At 48.9% G+C, this 14,635-nt stretch overlaps 1 protein-coding gene across 1 annotated transcript; it reads left to right on the forward strand.

The window, feature by feature from the left end:
* Positions 1-7,723: 7,723 nt before the first annotated feature.
* On the forward strand, positions 7,724-10,024 carry HOXB3 (homeobox B3; the record flags this gene model as incomplete). Its single annotated transcript, XM_082070861.1, has 2 exons — positions 7,724-8,159; positions 9,261-10,024. The coding sequence occupies 2 exons, from the start codon at positions 7,724-7,726 to the stop codon at positions 10,022-10,024; spliced, it is 1,200 nt and encodes a 399-aa protein (XP_081926987.1).
* Between the last annotated feature and the right edge of the window lie 4,611 nt (positions 10,025-14,635).

Consider the following 14,635-nt stretch of genomic DNA (forward strand, 5'->3'; position numbering starts at 1 on the left):
CCCAAAATAGCGATTTGTAGCACGCTGATAGCGCGAACTGCCGGCTCCTCTCCCCCCGCACATCCCATGGCCCCCCCAAACCCCACCTCACCCCTCGCTGGGGCTTTTGGGGACCCGTGGGAGGGAGACGGGCGGGGGTCGAACGACTCAGTGCCCTAAGGAGCCTGGGACTTGTGGTTGTTTTTGTTTTGTTATTTTTGAGACAATTCCAAAGCACTTCCGCTGATTGATCATTAACCTGGTGAGTTATTGCTCTTCTAAGCAAAGGTCAGGGAGAGAAAAAGGTCTAATCTGTCAAGGCAAGCCCACTGCTCACTCCGTCTCATTTTGATTTCTTATCCGGGCTGGCTTCTGTTTGGGGTTTCAGAAGGTCCTGGACCCTCCATAACTCTCCCTCCTCTTCGGAGCTCTCCCATCCCTCGGGCTGTTTGTGCAATGTGAAAACACAAACTCCTTCCCTCTAGACAAAAAACAAGGGCCAGGGCAGAGTGGGCAGCCCCACGGGGGACGCGGTGGGGCCGGGGGCAGGAGCTTATCGTGGGGTGCGGGACGAGCAGGGGCCGGGCTGGACCTGGGGGACAAATCAGTGCAACTAGAGGAAAAACAAAACAACAAACCTCAATGAAAACAAAGAACAACGAGAGGGGAAAAACCCCTCTCTCCATCCCCCTTTTGCCTGTACTGCGAGGGAATAAATGAAAAACAAAGAAAAACAGCCCCACAACCCCCGCCCTCCTTGCCGGAGCCGTTCTTTATTACAGCGTCTTTTCGGTTGTTTGCTTGTTTCTCTTTTCCCCTCCTCCCTCCCGAATCCACTCGGAATAAACGCGATCTCCCCCTTTCCCCCCTCCCTGGGCTGCGTGGGAGGAACTCGCGGAGGCTCGGCCCGGTTTTGCTGAGCTCACACGGCAGAGGCTGCTGGTTTGGTTGGTTGGTGATTGTTTTTTTTCCCTGTTTACAAATCTCTGTGTGTACTCTACAGAGGGAACTGAAAAGCCCCAGTTAAGCGGGGAAGGCTGTGATGTAAGTGGAATATTGCCAAAGCTGTGTATTAAAGCGTGCGCGCGTGTAATAATAATACTAATAAAAAATACAGCTACAGGCCGCCGACTAGAGAAGGTCATGAAGCATCCGCGGGTGATTTATGGACTCGGGGATGTTGTCACAAGCAGAGCAAGGGTGTGAGGGGAACATTTTTATTTGAGATTAATAACATCAACATACAGAACGGAAACGGGATTATTAAAGCGACTGAATGTTTCCCAAAACGAAAATATTTTTAAATGAGATTGCTTTTTCTTTCTCCCTTTCTTTCTCCCTTCCCCAGTCCTCCGCGCCAAAGTTGCGGTGATAAATCTCGGCGTGGCTTTAAAAATGTTTACGGCTCGATACCGTTAATTCTGATAGCGTATCACTGCTGTGTGGATGGTGTCCTCGTACACTAGAAAGCTTCTCCGTCCTCCCCCTCTTCGTGGCGATTTTCCGATCACATTGGAGGGGAAAAAAAAAAACAACACCCAAATTCTGAATCCTCAGGAAAACGGCCTCGTATTTTCCGTACTGTTATCCCGTTGTTGAACCCAGAGCTAATTGCGTGTATTTAATCTCTAAAACATAGTTAACTCTGAAATTACTACTAGGATTTAACCAAAAGCCTTCCCGATGTATAGATATTTTAAATGACATTCAGAGCTCGCCAACCCACCCCCGGTTGGAGCCAAAGCGTCTCCATCCCCAACGCCAGGACGGGAGAAGCGCTTCCCGGGCCGGGGGTTTCCACAGGGAAGGTGGAAGGAACGGCCGGGAGCGGGAATTGCATCAGATTTCCAGAAATCCACCTGGTGTTCCCCTCCCGATGGGAATATTATCCATGAGGAGCCCGGGCAGTGCCGGGACATGCTGGGCTTGCTTGGGTGGGAGAATCCCAGAGGAGCTGCTGGGGCTTTGTTCCTCAGCCCATCGTCTCCCCATTGCCACCCCAAGGTTCTCCCTGGGATCAGTTCCCTTGGCCACGCTTTTCTGATGGAAGTTTCATACTTTCCCCCCCTCTTCTTTTTTTCTTTCCCCCTAGTTCTCCTTTCTCAAAGTTCACCGCTGCCTCGTATTTGCTGGACCAGGCATTCAAGAATTGGTGAGTTTTGCTGAATCTCCTACCTGGTCCCTGTCTGTGTGTCCGTGTGTCCCTCTGCAGCAGCCTGGGCAGCCATTCCTTCCCCAAACTCACCCAACGGGACTTCTGTTTGGTTTTTGGTCTTTCCCCCCTCCAGCACCCCCAGGATAAGCACGGCTGCCCTGGATTTCAGCTGAGTATTTTCATTTTGCTACCGGCTTGTCTTTAAACTTTGTGATTTATGACCGTAACTTCGAGGGAGTGTTTTAAATGGAAGATATTTCCTGTGCTCCCTTTGAAGGGAAACCCAGTCAGATTGCAACATTTGCTGCTGATTTCGTGACGAGTGCGAGGGAGTTACATTTTAAAGAAAAATAAGCTGCAACCAAAGCAAAGATGGCAATGCATAGGGAGCCTAAAAAATAAAATATAAATAAATAAATAAAATACTTACAGGAGAACAACATATAAACGTGCAACGACTTTCTTAACAGTTAAGGTTAAAACAAAATTTTGCACTTCGGAAGAGCTACTTGCAGAACCCAAGGTACCTCTGATTGCCCAGGTACTCCAAATAAGTCACTGGAAATCCATATTCAGAAATCCAGAGAGCACTTCACCTACAGAGCAGGGTTTAAAAGAATAGTCCACGACTGGTTTTCCTCTTTCCTTCTTTGGAGTTTCAACGCCGGGGCTCCAAAATAGCAACTACCTTGTAGCAGAGGATTTATCTCGGATCAGTTCATAGAAAGTCAGATGTGGTAAAAAAAAAATGGCATTAATGGTGTCTCCTGGTCGAACCCCTCCCGTCTGGGGCTGCAGGCAGAACAATAGCTGGAAACCCCGTAGTCCTTGGGGTAAGACTTTATCCATCACCTAGAAAACCTTGGCTGTCCTCTCAAAACTCAAATGTTTACTTCGGCACCTTTCCCCCCCCGCAAGACGTATCGGTCTGAAGGTGCACACACACAAACACACAAGAGAAGTGCGATGCAACTCCCCCCCCCCCTCGATGGGTCATACCTTCCCAGCGAAGTCCAGAGAGCCTTTGTGGTCCCTCTTTTTCTAGCTTTGCTAAACGTAAATTCCCCCCGTCAGCACTTAACCCAAAGGAGCGAGCGGCAGAATTAAAGGAGGGCAGATAATTGCGATGGGAAACAAAAGTAGCACTTCAAAAAAAAAAAGTGCAGACACCTCAATTCCTTGCCCTGCCTTCCTCCCACTGCCGGCCCCTCCTCGACACGGACTTTTCCCGAGCCGCGTCTTGGCGAGTTTGTGCTTTCGCAGCCGCGTGGGAGCGGGAAACGCATAAATCTGCAATGTGCCGTGGCGACAGCAGCAGCGCCCGGCGCAGCGCTACCGCCCTTATTAATAATAGCGAGAATCATTATAATCTTTATTGCTCAACACCTCTCTGCCTTGGCCTCCCCCGGGGGTGATTTGCGCCCTGACCGCCCCCCCCCGCGCCTCGGCGGGGCCGAGCGGAGCCTCCAGCCAGCGGGACGCACAAACTTAACGCCGAAGTTCCGCGGGGTTGCGGAGTTGCAGCAACACAAGAGATTCCTCCCCCCTTCCCCTCCGCCCTTGCAAACACCGGGGCCGGGGGCTCCAGCCCCCCCCCCCCGGCACCAGAAAAGGGGGTTTCCCATGGCGGGGTGTCTGCGAGCGGCCAAGCGCAGCCGAAGGGCCGGGGTGTGGGGGGGCAAGCAGCAGCTCCTGAAAAAGCCGCGACCGCCGCCGCGGAAGGGGAGGGGGGCGACTATGACTATGTTGAAAGGCTTTATTAGCATAAATTGACACCTAATTGTTAAACACGTGAATCAAAGGCAAGCTTTGCTATCTTTCTGCCTAGGCCTCTGTCCACCACGTCTGCAATTAGCATAATTTTTCACTAGTGACGCTGTTTGGGAGGCTCGTTGGCTTTGCCCGGCAATCCCAACCAAATCTTGATTTTTAAATATCCCCTCCGCTTTCTTTCCCCCTCACCCGCACCCCCACCCGTAGCCTGGATTCTTTTCGTTATTATTTTAATCCCAGCCAAGCATTGCATAGTTAAAGGGGGGGTGTGTGTGTGTTGTGTTCAGCTTTTCTTTCTTTCCTCTTTTTTTTTTTTTTTTTCCCTTCTCTTTCCCTTCTTCCCCTTTGCTGTGGTAAAGCAGAGGCCATTGTTATCAGTGAGCAGCGCGTACCAGTCTATAGGGCAACTAGAATCTCAGGGTTTGTCCATTCAAAGCCCTCAGCTTTTCTGCACATCTTGGAAGCTGGAAAGCATCTTGATTTTTTTTTGCTCTTCCCCAAACGGAGACAGAGAGACAATTTGAGCTGCCGTAACCGAAAGCTCCACTGGCTGAGCCCCCTCCCCCTCTGTTTTGGCTTTTTTTTCATACACATATACATGCATATGCTGGATTTTTTTCCTCTCTCTCGTATATTCCTGTAACGTTTTTAAAGGAAGGGGGTCACTCCTTGCTTATTGATTGCGTGGATGCTGGATGTGAAAATATATTATGTCTGCCTGTGCTTTGCTCGTCAGAGACTAAGGTAAGCCGGACTCAAATAGGCTATCACTTTGTGAATGGCGGAGTATATGTCCCAATGATTTATGACCATATGACTCCAATCTCGGTTCAAGAAGAGTTCACAAGCTTTAAGCTTCCCCTCCACGCAGAGCCGCTTTTGCAGCCCCATCCAGGGCCCGTTTCCCCCCTGCTCCACAACTGGGAGTTTGCTGGGGGGGAAGCTCGTTTGTGGGGGGAGGGAGGAGGGAAATTTTAGGAATGTGTCTCTATTTTCCAGGCATACGCACCGCAAGGCAGTCGCTGGGATTTGAGCTCTTTCTGAGCAGCCGACCTATTGTTAAGGGCACGTTTGGAATATTTATTATTACTAATAACTGGACTGCAAAGCGGGGCTGTGCCCGGTTCGGGGGCAATGGACCTTGGGGGGGCGGGGGAGGGGGAAGGCGCTGCTGTTCCTCAGAAACACGGGCAGGTTGTGAATTTAGGGTTTCCAACATGGAGGGGATGGCTTTGCAGGAGAATCCCTCTGCCTTCCCGTTCTTTGCTCTTTTTTCCCGGATCGCTTGGCTTTCATTTCTCTTCCCCCGAGCACCCTCCTCCCGCAGCCCTTTCCCTCTCGCACCTTCCCCCGATTTGATGTATTTATTTTTAAAATATCTCTAAATCCTCGCACTCCAAAGTTGCAGGCAAAGAGTTTGTGGTTAAATGTAACCGCTCGCAAAGTGAAACTTGGAGCGTGCTGAAGCACCCGGCACGGATCCTGCCCGGGTTTAATTGGCGCAGGAGATCATCGAATATTTATTATTCTGCCTGAGATTCTCCTTTTTTTAAACAATTCCTTGGAGTAAATAATTAGGATTGCGGCCGTCCTCGGCGAAGATAAATGAGCGGCATTTGCGAGGCGCTGAGAGATGAGGTACAAAGCAAATCTTCTGTGGAAGCCACAAGCGAGCGAGCGTTTGGGCGAAGGGGATTGTAAATTTATTTAATGGACATTTAACAAAAAAAAAATCGCCGGTGTTATTTTTAGCTACTTTAGCTGAGTCTCCCCACTCGGCTCTAGTTCGGGTTTGCTTTGTGGTTTGCTATATCTTTCTCTTTTGAAAGACCCCGATGCCAGACAGGAAGGCCTCGGAGAAATTCCCACCTCTGCCCTCGTAGATATTTTGAGCAAACCTATTCATAATAAAGGCGCTGCTGTTTGTTAATTAATTCACAGCTCCTCGGCTCGGGTAGCGCAGTCTACTTTTTAATAAGACATATTTATCATGGCGAGGCAACAAAATGAGAATAACTCCCCGCAAGGATATCAGCCCCTCTGTAGACAATAATACATCTCCGTGGAAGATACAATGCAGATTTGGGAATGCAGAAAGGATTTAATCAGGGGAAAAAAGCGAAACAGCCCCTTCGTGGACACGTCGGCTGTGGTAGGACTATGTGGAGGTTTCATATGACATGACATAAGAACACAGCAGTCAGGGAAGGGAAAAAAAGACGTTATTTATAGTCTGGCTGTGGCTTCTCTTAAACACCGGTACTTAGAAATATCGCATTAGACTTTATCTCCACAGAGTTTATTTTATTTTATTTTAGAGAATGAAAGAGCGCAGATAAAATTAAATATACAAGAGATACAATTAAATATACAATGGATATCAATTTCAAAACAAAATGCACCGTGGCTCCTCGCAAACTCTGAGCTGCACAGAGAAGTCTCTGCCCTTTTAAAACCCGTGCGCTGCTTGGTTGATCCGCATGCAGATTATTTGCAGCTCAAGACAGTTTTAATATTTCTAATGGTAATTTTACCCTGTCTTTATGGTAGAGTAAGTTTATGCTTTGAGAAGAGAAAGAAAGAGAGAAAGAAAAATAAAAAGGCCAGAGAGAGAAAGAAAAAAGGAAGGTTTCGTTTTGTAATCTGAGGCTTTGGATGGGGTTTTTAGACTTTTTGAGCTGGATTGAGGGAAGGAGGAATGTATAAAAATCAAAGGGGTAGAAAGTTAAGAGCAAATGGCCCGGTGAGCATTTGTTTTCAAGGAAAAAAAAAAGCCCAACAGCAATTAAAGCGGTTTGGGAATCACCTCCTGGCAATGGGAGTTGCAGAGCCGGGACCAGAGCACAAAGCAGTGCAGGCAACGAGGGGCTGTTTGCTAAATACAACCTGTGCTGCCAGAGAGGAGACACCTCCAGCCAGGCCAAGGGAAGCACATTCTTGAATTCATGCCCCTGCTTAAATCTGCTGGAAATATTTGCACTGGATTCCAAAGACATTGTGAGTCCCTGTACAAACAGAAAATTAAGCCAACTGTGTCAGGACACCATTACCATATAAAACATATCGACTATTTGCTGCTTTCAGTTTAAAACCAAATATATTGGACAGAGGTCCTACAATAAACTTAAGAGACTTTTAATTTCTGACAGTGTAACATCTCACTGGATTTTATGTGTGAATGGCTGATTGGAATAAGTTGGGGGTAAGAAAGCAAGACTTTGATTCCTTTAATGCTTGCTAGCAATTATCCATTCTGTATTCTTATATTTACTTTAATGTGTGTGCTATCTGTACAGGGATGTGTACGTGTGAACACGACAGACACATCTGCATGTATAGACACACATTTATAGGGGTGTTTTATATGTATATAGATAAATATAGAAGTAAATAGATGGAGACAGATGGAGCCACGTGTACTTACAGAGCACGTGTGTAGTTATACATGCTGGGTACAGACCCCTAAGGGGAAAAAAGGTGCAACCGACCAAGCAGGAAAACTGCTCCCCAAAATCAGCTCCACACGTTTGCCCTGCAACATTTGCTGAGCCTCCTTAGGCTGCACGCAGGACAAAATCTGCTCCAAGCATCTGTTCGCCCTGTTCTGCGGGACCCTATTCATGTCATGAGCCTTTCAGGCCCCAAGATGGATTCATAGGCCGGGTACTATTATTGTGTGTTTTCTCCTAACCTTTCAGGTCAGCTTCCAACAGACAGCTGGAAACGGCCTGTCACGTGGCCTTGGGGTGCCAATGTTCTGCCATAGGGGTGTCAAGACCCTGGTAGCCGGAAAAATCATTTTGGAGAGGCCCAGAGATGCAGAAGACGACGTACTACGACAGCTCCACGCTCTTCGGGGGTTACTCCTATGGGGGCACCAATGGCTTCGGCTACGAGGGTCCCCAGCAGCCCTTCCAGCCGGGCTCTCACGTGGAGAACGACTACCAGCGGTCTGCCTGCTCGCTCCAGCCCCTGGGCAACACAACCCCGCACGCCAAAAGTAAAGACCTGAACGGGAGCTGCATGCGCCCAAGTTTAGCCCAGGAGCACCATGCGGCTCCCCCCATCTCGCCGCCCCCAAACCCGGCTGCCAACAGCACCAGCAGCAACAGCAATAACCAGGCGGGGAGTGGTAAAACTGCCCCCAGCAAAGCCAACCTCAGTGCAAACGCCAGTCTCACCAAGCAGATATTCCCCTGGATGAAAGAATCAAGGCAAAACTCCAAACAGAAAAACAGCTCCCCTAGCACAGGTACAGTGTTCCGCTTTACTAACACTCCGCTTTCATAAACAGCGAGGTAACAAGGCCACCGGCTGGAGTAGGCTTGTTTGGAGGCAGGGGAAAGAGGGAGAGGATGCAGCGAGGATGCAGCAAGGATCCAGCAAGGATCCAGCGAGGGTCCTGGTGCTGGGCAGGATCCCAAGGCTGCCAGCCACACAGCCCAGCCCAGCCTGGCGAGCGAGCCCTGGCCCCTCCTGCAGCACTGACTGTGCACACTTGGTTTCCTTTCAACATCTCCAGAGCACCGCAGGGCGATACAACCGGGCCCATGTGCAGAGCCCATGTCCAGCTGGGTAGATACAGACCCACGGACACGTCTCCCCACTGCTCACCCCGCGATGCCCGAGCAGAGGGCTTGTTCTCTTCCCACCCTCCGCCTCCAGACGCAGCACTGAACGTGGTGCTCTGATTCTGTCTGTGCATATATAAAGCATATGCACAAACACATGGGTATTCTTGCGTGAGTACACGCACATCCCTAATGCGATCAAGAAAAAAAAAATCAGTATGGAAATGCCACTGTTGAGAGAAATACGTTCATACAAACTTCACAGCACACACTTCGTGTTAATATAGTTTATCTGTTATATCTGTGTCTATCTCACAAAAAGGTAGGCACAGATGCGATTTGGTGTTTAACAATGTACACACGAATATTTGCACTACACAAATAAAAGACGCACACAAGATGTGTGTGTGTGTGTGTGCATTCGTACCTTGGCAAACAAAATACCTCCCAACACTGACCTGTGTTAGTATTAATTGGCTTTGCAGTGACTGCCCCCGTGCCAAATATTATTTTCTCAAAATTATCTGTTGGAAATAATCGACTCCTAAATAAATGGCCCTGGAATCCTTTTCTACATGACATGATCAAATTTTCATAAACCAGGGGCAGCTTTGGAGAACAGAACTCTTAATAAATGACATGATTATGGAGTGCAGGCTAATGCAAAGGGGTGAGGAAAGGGGGGGGCGAACTCTTGTGCCTGTTCCAGGATTTATTAAGAAACGATGCATTCAATTTCTGCATGTAAGTAATTATCTTTTATTTCATTTCACGGCCGGCAGAAACCTGCAGTGGCGAGAAAAGCCCTCCAGGCTCCTCGGCCTCCAAGAGAGCCCGCACGGCCTACACCAGCGCTCAGCTGGTGGAGCTGGAGAAGGAATTCCACTTCAACCGCTACCTGTGCCGCCCGCGGCGCGTGGAGATGGCCAACCTGCTGAACCTCAGCGAGAGGCAGATCAAGATCTGGTTCCAGAACAGGAGGATGAAATATAAGAAAGATCAGAAGTCGAAAGGCATGGGGTCTTCTTCTGGAGGGCCGTCCCCCACGGGCAGCCCACCCCAGCCCATGCAATCCTCCGCTGGCTTCATCAACGCCTTGCACACCATGAGCAGTAACTATGATGCCCCCTCACCGCCTTCCTTCAATAAGCCCCACCAAAATGCCTACGCCATGTCCACTAACTACCAAAACCCCATCAAAAGCTGCCCCTCTCAACAGAAATACGCCAACACGGCCCCCGAGTACGACCCCCACGTCTTACAAGGGAACGGGGTGGCCTACGGGACTCCCAGTCTGCAGGGCAGCCCCGTCTATGTTGGAGGTAACTATGTGGATTCTATGCCCACCTCTGGCCCGTCCCTGTACGGCCTCAACCACCTGCCGCATCACCAGGCGGCCACCATGGACTACAACGGGCCCCCGCAGATGCCCCCGAGCCAGCACCACGGACCCTGCGAGAGCCACCCCACCTACACAGAGCTTTCCACGCACCACGCTTCTTCTCAGGGCAGAATCCAAGAGGCGCCCAAGCTGACCCACCTGTGATGGGGAGCGGGGACGGGCTCAGGTGACGCGGACAGGACCTCATCACAGGGCAAGGGAGAGGGGAAGAGGGCAGGATCGGCTTCAGGAACATTTGTGTTGAGCTATTTTCTTATTTTCTTTGACAGGGCAATTTCCACCAGGTTGTTGTGCTTGCTATTATTATTTCTGGGTTTTATTAGGCACAATTTCCAATCATTTCAGTGTTTCCTGCCAAGATCAGTTCTCTCTCTGAAGAGATATACCTCCTGCGTTTCAACACAAATGCTTCTGAAACGGCTTTGGTGTAGTTTTGTGGCAATCTAGGAGATTCGAAGCAGCAACACCCTTCGTTTCCAAAGCAAGTACAGATCGTCACTCGTAATTCTTGGACACTGGAAAGGAGAATAGTCAGCCAGCCAAGGTTTTCCAGTGGGTGTTTCTGCACATAAACATGCCCATGTGAACACGTATGCAATCAAAAGAGATTCACAAGAGCCGCCCTCCTCTCCAGCTCCTCAGAGGAACCTCGCGCATCCTTGTCCGGGAGCAACTGCCACCAGTCCCCATGGAAACTGCAAATATACAAACCTGCCAACACGTGGGATTCACGCTCTTCCCCTCTGGCCCCTGCCTCCCCTCTCAAAACTATTGCAAAAAATAGAATAAGAGAGGTCTAAGGATTGCAAAAGGTTTGGGAAATCAAAATCGAAATGCCTAAAAGCCCCCACCACCAATAACCGCAGCCCAAAGGGAGGAAGGAGGAGTTGACAGGTCTGAATATTTTCCCACCTTTGCCTCTGATGACGTGAAGTCTCCATTCAACAGTGCCGGGGTTTTTAATTTGGGGGTATTTTTCTTAGGGTTCATTAACAGAAAAGCAATCTTAAGACTTGGAAGTCCTATGCTTCTTTCCTCCTCTTTTCTTGACCTTATGTGAAAACAGGGTATATTTGAACAAACGGAATGTCCTCCCATCAAAGCAGAAGTGAATGGATCTCTCATATTTGCTAATGCTTTCTTGTCTGGACATCTTTGTTGCACTTAGAGTTTACATATAATGGGTATAAAAGCAACTTTGAAGGGCTTTCGTCCAACTCAGTCGAGATGTCCTTCAATGGGTGTGTGTTCTGGTGAACATTCATATATATTTATTGGTTATAGCCAGTTTAAAATATTTTCTTTTTTTTTTTTTTTGTATTATTTATCCCCAATATTATGTATTTATATGAGGAAAAAAGAAACAAATTGTACTTTTTTAGTATTTACTTGTTATAAAGGACATTGTGTTTCCTTGTCATTGTACAACAAGCCTATTTTAGTTATTGTAATTTAGAAAGACCAGTAGTTTTATGTTACCTTCGTACTTATGAATAATGTAATTAGTTCTACTGGAGGCATGAGAGCAGAACCAGACTGTAATTGTATAGTCCTGAATTAGAAGAACTATAGCTAATCCCTCCCTCCCACCTCACCCCTCCTCTTTCTTTGTTCTTATGGTAGTTCTTTTCTTTCCTTGCTTAAGGGTTGTCTGTTGAACAATTCTTAAATAAACTTTCTGTTATCAATTTTACCTTGTCCTATCAGTCGGATTTGAAGGCAAAAAGAAACGAACGTGTAAGTCAAACCCGGGAGGAGACGGCAGGAAAGGGACCAGACAACGGGGTTCGTGTCCGTGTCCCGTTCTGGGCCCAGACCCCGGGGTTGGGGCAGGGGCGGCCCCGCGCTCCGTGCGCGTTCCGTGCGCGCCCCCTGCGCGCTCCGTGCGCGTTCCGTGCGCGCCCGCGGCCACAAAGGCGGTCACGTGGTGCCGGGGCCGGGCTGCCATTGGGCCGCGAATGAAAACAAAGGAAAAGGATTAATCACAAAAAAAAAGGGTCCAGAGTTTCTATACGGAGACCTTAAAAGTGAAGAGAAAATCAATTACTCACTATAATTAATTGTTAAAATACGCGCACACGTGCACACACACACACAGGCACACACACATACATGTGCACACATACATGTGCATGCACACACATGCACACACACACACGCATGTGCACACACAAACATACCCAGGCCTACACCCTAAAATTGTTAATAAAGGGGGGGAAAAGCCACCGTCAAAGGTTCCATTCTCAGTGCAAGCAAAAGGGAGAAAACCCCTTTGTCAGCAGCAAAAGCAGATGGGATAATACCGTGAATAATTTGCCTTTCATGCTCTAAAGCCCTAAGAAAACTTATATTAAAGCAGAGAGGGCAAATAAAAGTTTTACTGCTCTGGAAAAGGTGTGAAGTGCTTGTGAGGCTGGAAACGCTCCGTCGCTGTGGCTGCTGAAGGGGGACGGTGCCCTTCAGGGAGAGCAGAGGCGGATTTTGACTGTTGCCGGGAGAAAAGGCTGTAAAAGGTACCGAGAAAAGGGCCGGGCTGTAGAACCAGGGAGTGTGTGTGTGTGTGTGTTTTATCCACCTGTGCGCACACCCAGGGACGTGCTGGATAAACCCCCCCGTGTGAAAAGGGACTGGAGGAAGCTCTCCATGAGGAATGGTCTCCTGCTCCTTTCCATCTCTGATCTCCCTTAATAAATGAAGTTCCAGGTTAATAATTATAACCTTCGCGCAATAATAAATAACGGTGTAAGGGAGAGACAGGGCTTGTTTTTCTCCCCAGGTCTGGGCTGGGTTCTGGCCATGCAGAGGAGAATTTACCGTCCGGAGACGCGGGGATGTAAAAGCAGAACCGTGTGCGGGCTGTGATGGGATCGGCTCGGAGCACAAGAGCTCGGGCTGGGGCTTCTCCGCGGATTCCCGCCCCCGCTCCCCCCTGGAGTCAAATGTTCCCAGTGTCGCCCCGCGGTCGCCATGTTGCTGGGCTTGTGGCCGGGATTCCCGGGAACTCGTTAAAATGGGGAAAAAGCAGCAAATTCCGAGGGATTTGTGCTGCTGCATTAAAGAAACAGGCCCTGGTTTGCCTCATAATTATTGCATTTCTCTGTCGTTCGTTAACCCTGTGAATGTATTTATTATTATTATTAAAGGTGATGCCTTTCCCCTGAAGTACAGTGATATTTTTTCCCTGCTGCTTCTGCGTGGTGCGTGGGAAAAATCCTTAAATCCTTCCCGAGGAGGTTCGGGGTGGTTTTTATTTTGGGGGGGGGTTTGTTGTTGTTTTTCTGTGTGTGTGTGTGTTTTCTGGCTCCAGTGTCAGCACCAGCAGCGCGAACAGTGGGAGCGGCCGGGCAGAGTTTCCTTTCGCATCCCAAACTCTTTCTCCTCATCCACCCGCACCATCCCCCAAAGAGGAGGCCGAGACCCCCAAAATGCCATTTTAACCCAAACAAGCAAGAAATAAACGGAAATTCAACGGTTATTTTTTACATCGGTCCTGAGGCTGAGTAGATTTATGCTGGTTTTGATAAACGCATTCACAGATACGAGATATTCAGGGAAATTCTCCCGTCAACCGAGCTGCGTTTTGTAAATGCTTAAAAACGTTGTTTTTCTTCACCCCTTTGCTAAACTGCACTTTGGTCTCGGCTGCAGCTTTCAGTTTATTATGTGTTTCTCAGAACCTCTCGCCACCCACACAGATGCTTCAAGTGACAAAAGTTTCCAGGCTTGTCCCTGCGTGAATGCGGCCCCGGTCCCTCCGCTGCAAAATGGGAGAAATGGAGCTTGAACAAACCAACCCCAAACCGGCCACTTCTTAATTCTGCAGCACGCAGCTTATTTCTTCCCCCCCGAAAGTTTGATTTTAGAGACTTCCCGAATTCAGGCCCTTGGATGAAACTTTTTGAATCGTTCTTGGTTTAAGTCCCTCTTTAGCAAAAGGCAAATTTCTTTGCTGAGTTAGGCCGAGCTGTCAAAAGTCTTTCAAGGAAAAGATTGATCGTTTCTCTCTCCTTTTTGGTTTGTGTGGATCCAGGCACTTTAAAGGGGGAAAAAAAAGCTCTTCCTGGGAAAAGACTTTTCGTTTTATGTATTTATTTTGTAAACTCTGGAAGTGGAGCTGGTTATTGGTGGTGAGGCGAAAGGGGAAAAAAGATGAGAAGGAAGAAATGTGATTTCAAAGATATCCGTGACCTTAAAAGATGTTTGGCCTTTAAGGAAAGTGTAAAAGGTCCATGAAGTCTGGCTTTAGAAGCACAAGGATTACACTGTTCTTTAGAAGTAATTTAAACGGGTAAATCAGGCCGGTCTAACTATACTTGACTTTCCTAAGTGCTCATTCCCAGACTCAGACACAAACCGGACCAAACGCTCCTGCTGCCTTGAACTTTCCAAGCTCTGAAGTGTGTGCGTGTATATATACGTATATATAGGATTTGCAAAGAGGGTACAAACCCTGGAAGCTCAGTGAGGGCGGCCAGAGCCCCGGCACAGGCAGCGCAGGCAGCACGGGCAGCGCAGGCAGCGCAGGCAGCGCGGGTACAACAGGCAGCGCGGGCAGCGCAGGCAACACAGGCAGCGCAGGCAACACAGGCAGCGCGGGCAGCGCGGGCAGCACGGGCAGCACAGGCAGCGCGGGCAGCACGGGTACATCAGGCAGCGCGGGCAGCGCAGGCAACACAGGCAGCACAGGCAGTGCAGGCAACACAGGCAGCACAGGCAGTGCAGGCAACACAGGCAGCACAGGCAGCGCGGGCAGCG

This window comes from Streptopelia decaocto (genome assembly GCF_964273445.1).
Source record: "Streptopelia decaocto genome assembly, chromosome: 22".
NCBI classification, from domain to species: domain Eukaryota; kingdom Metazoa; phylum Chordata; class Aves; order Columbiformes; family Columbidae; genus Streptopelia; species Streptopelia decaocto.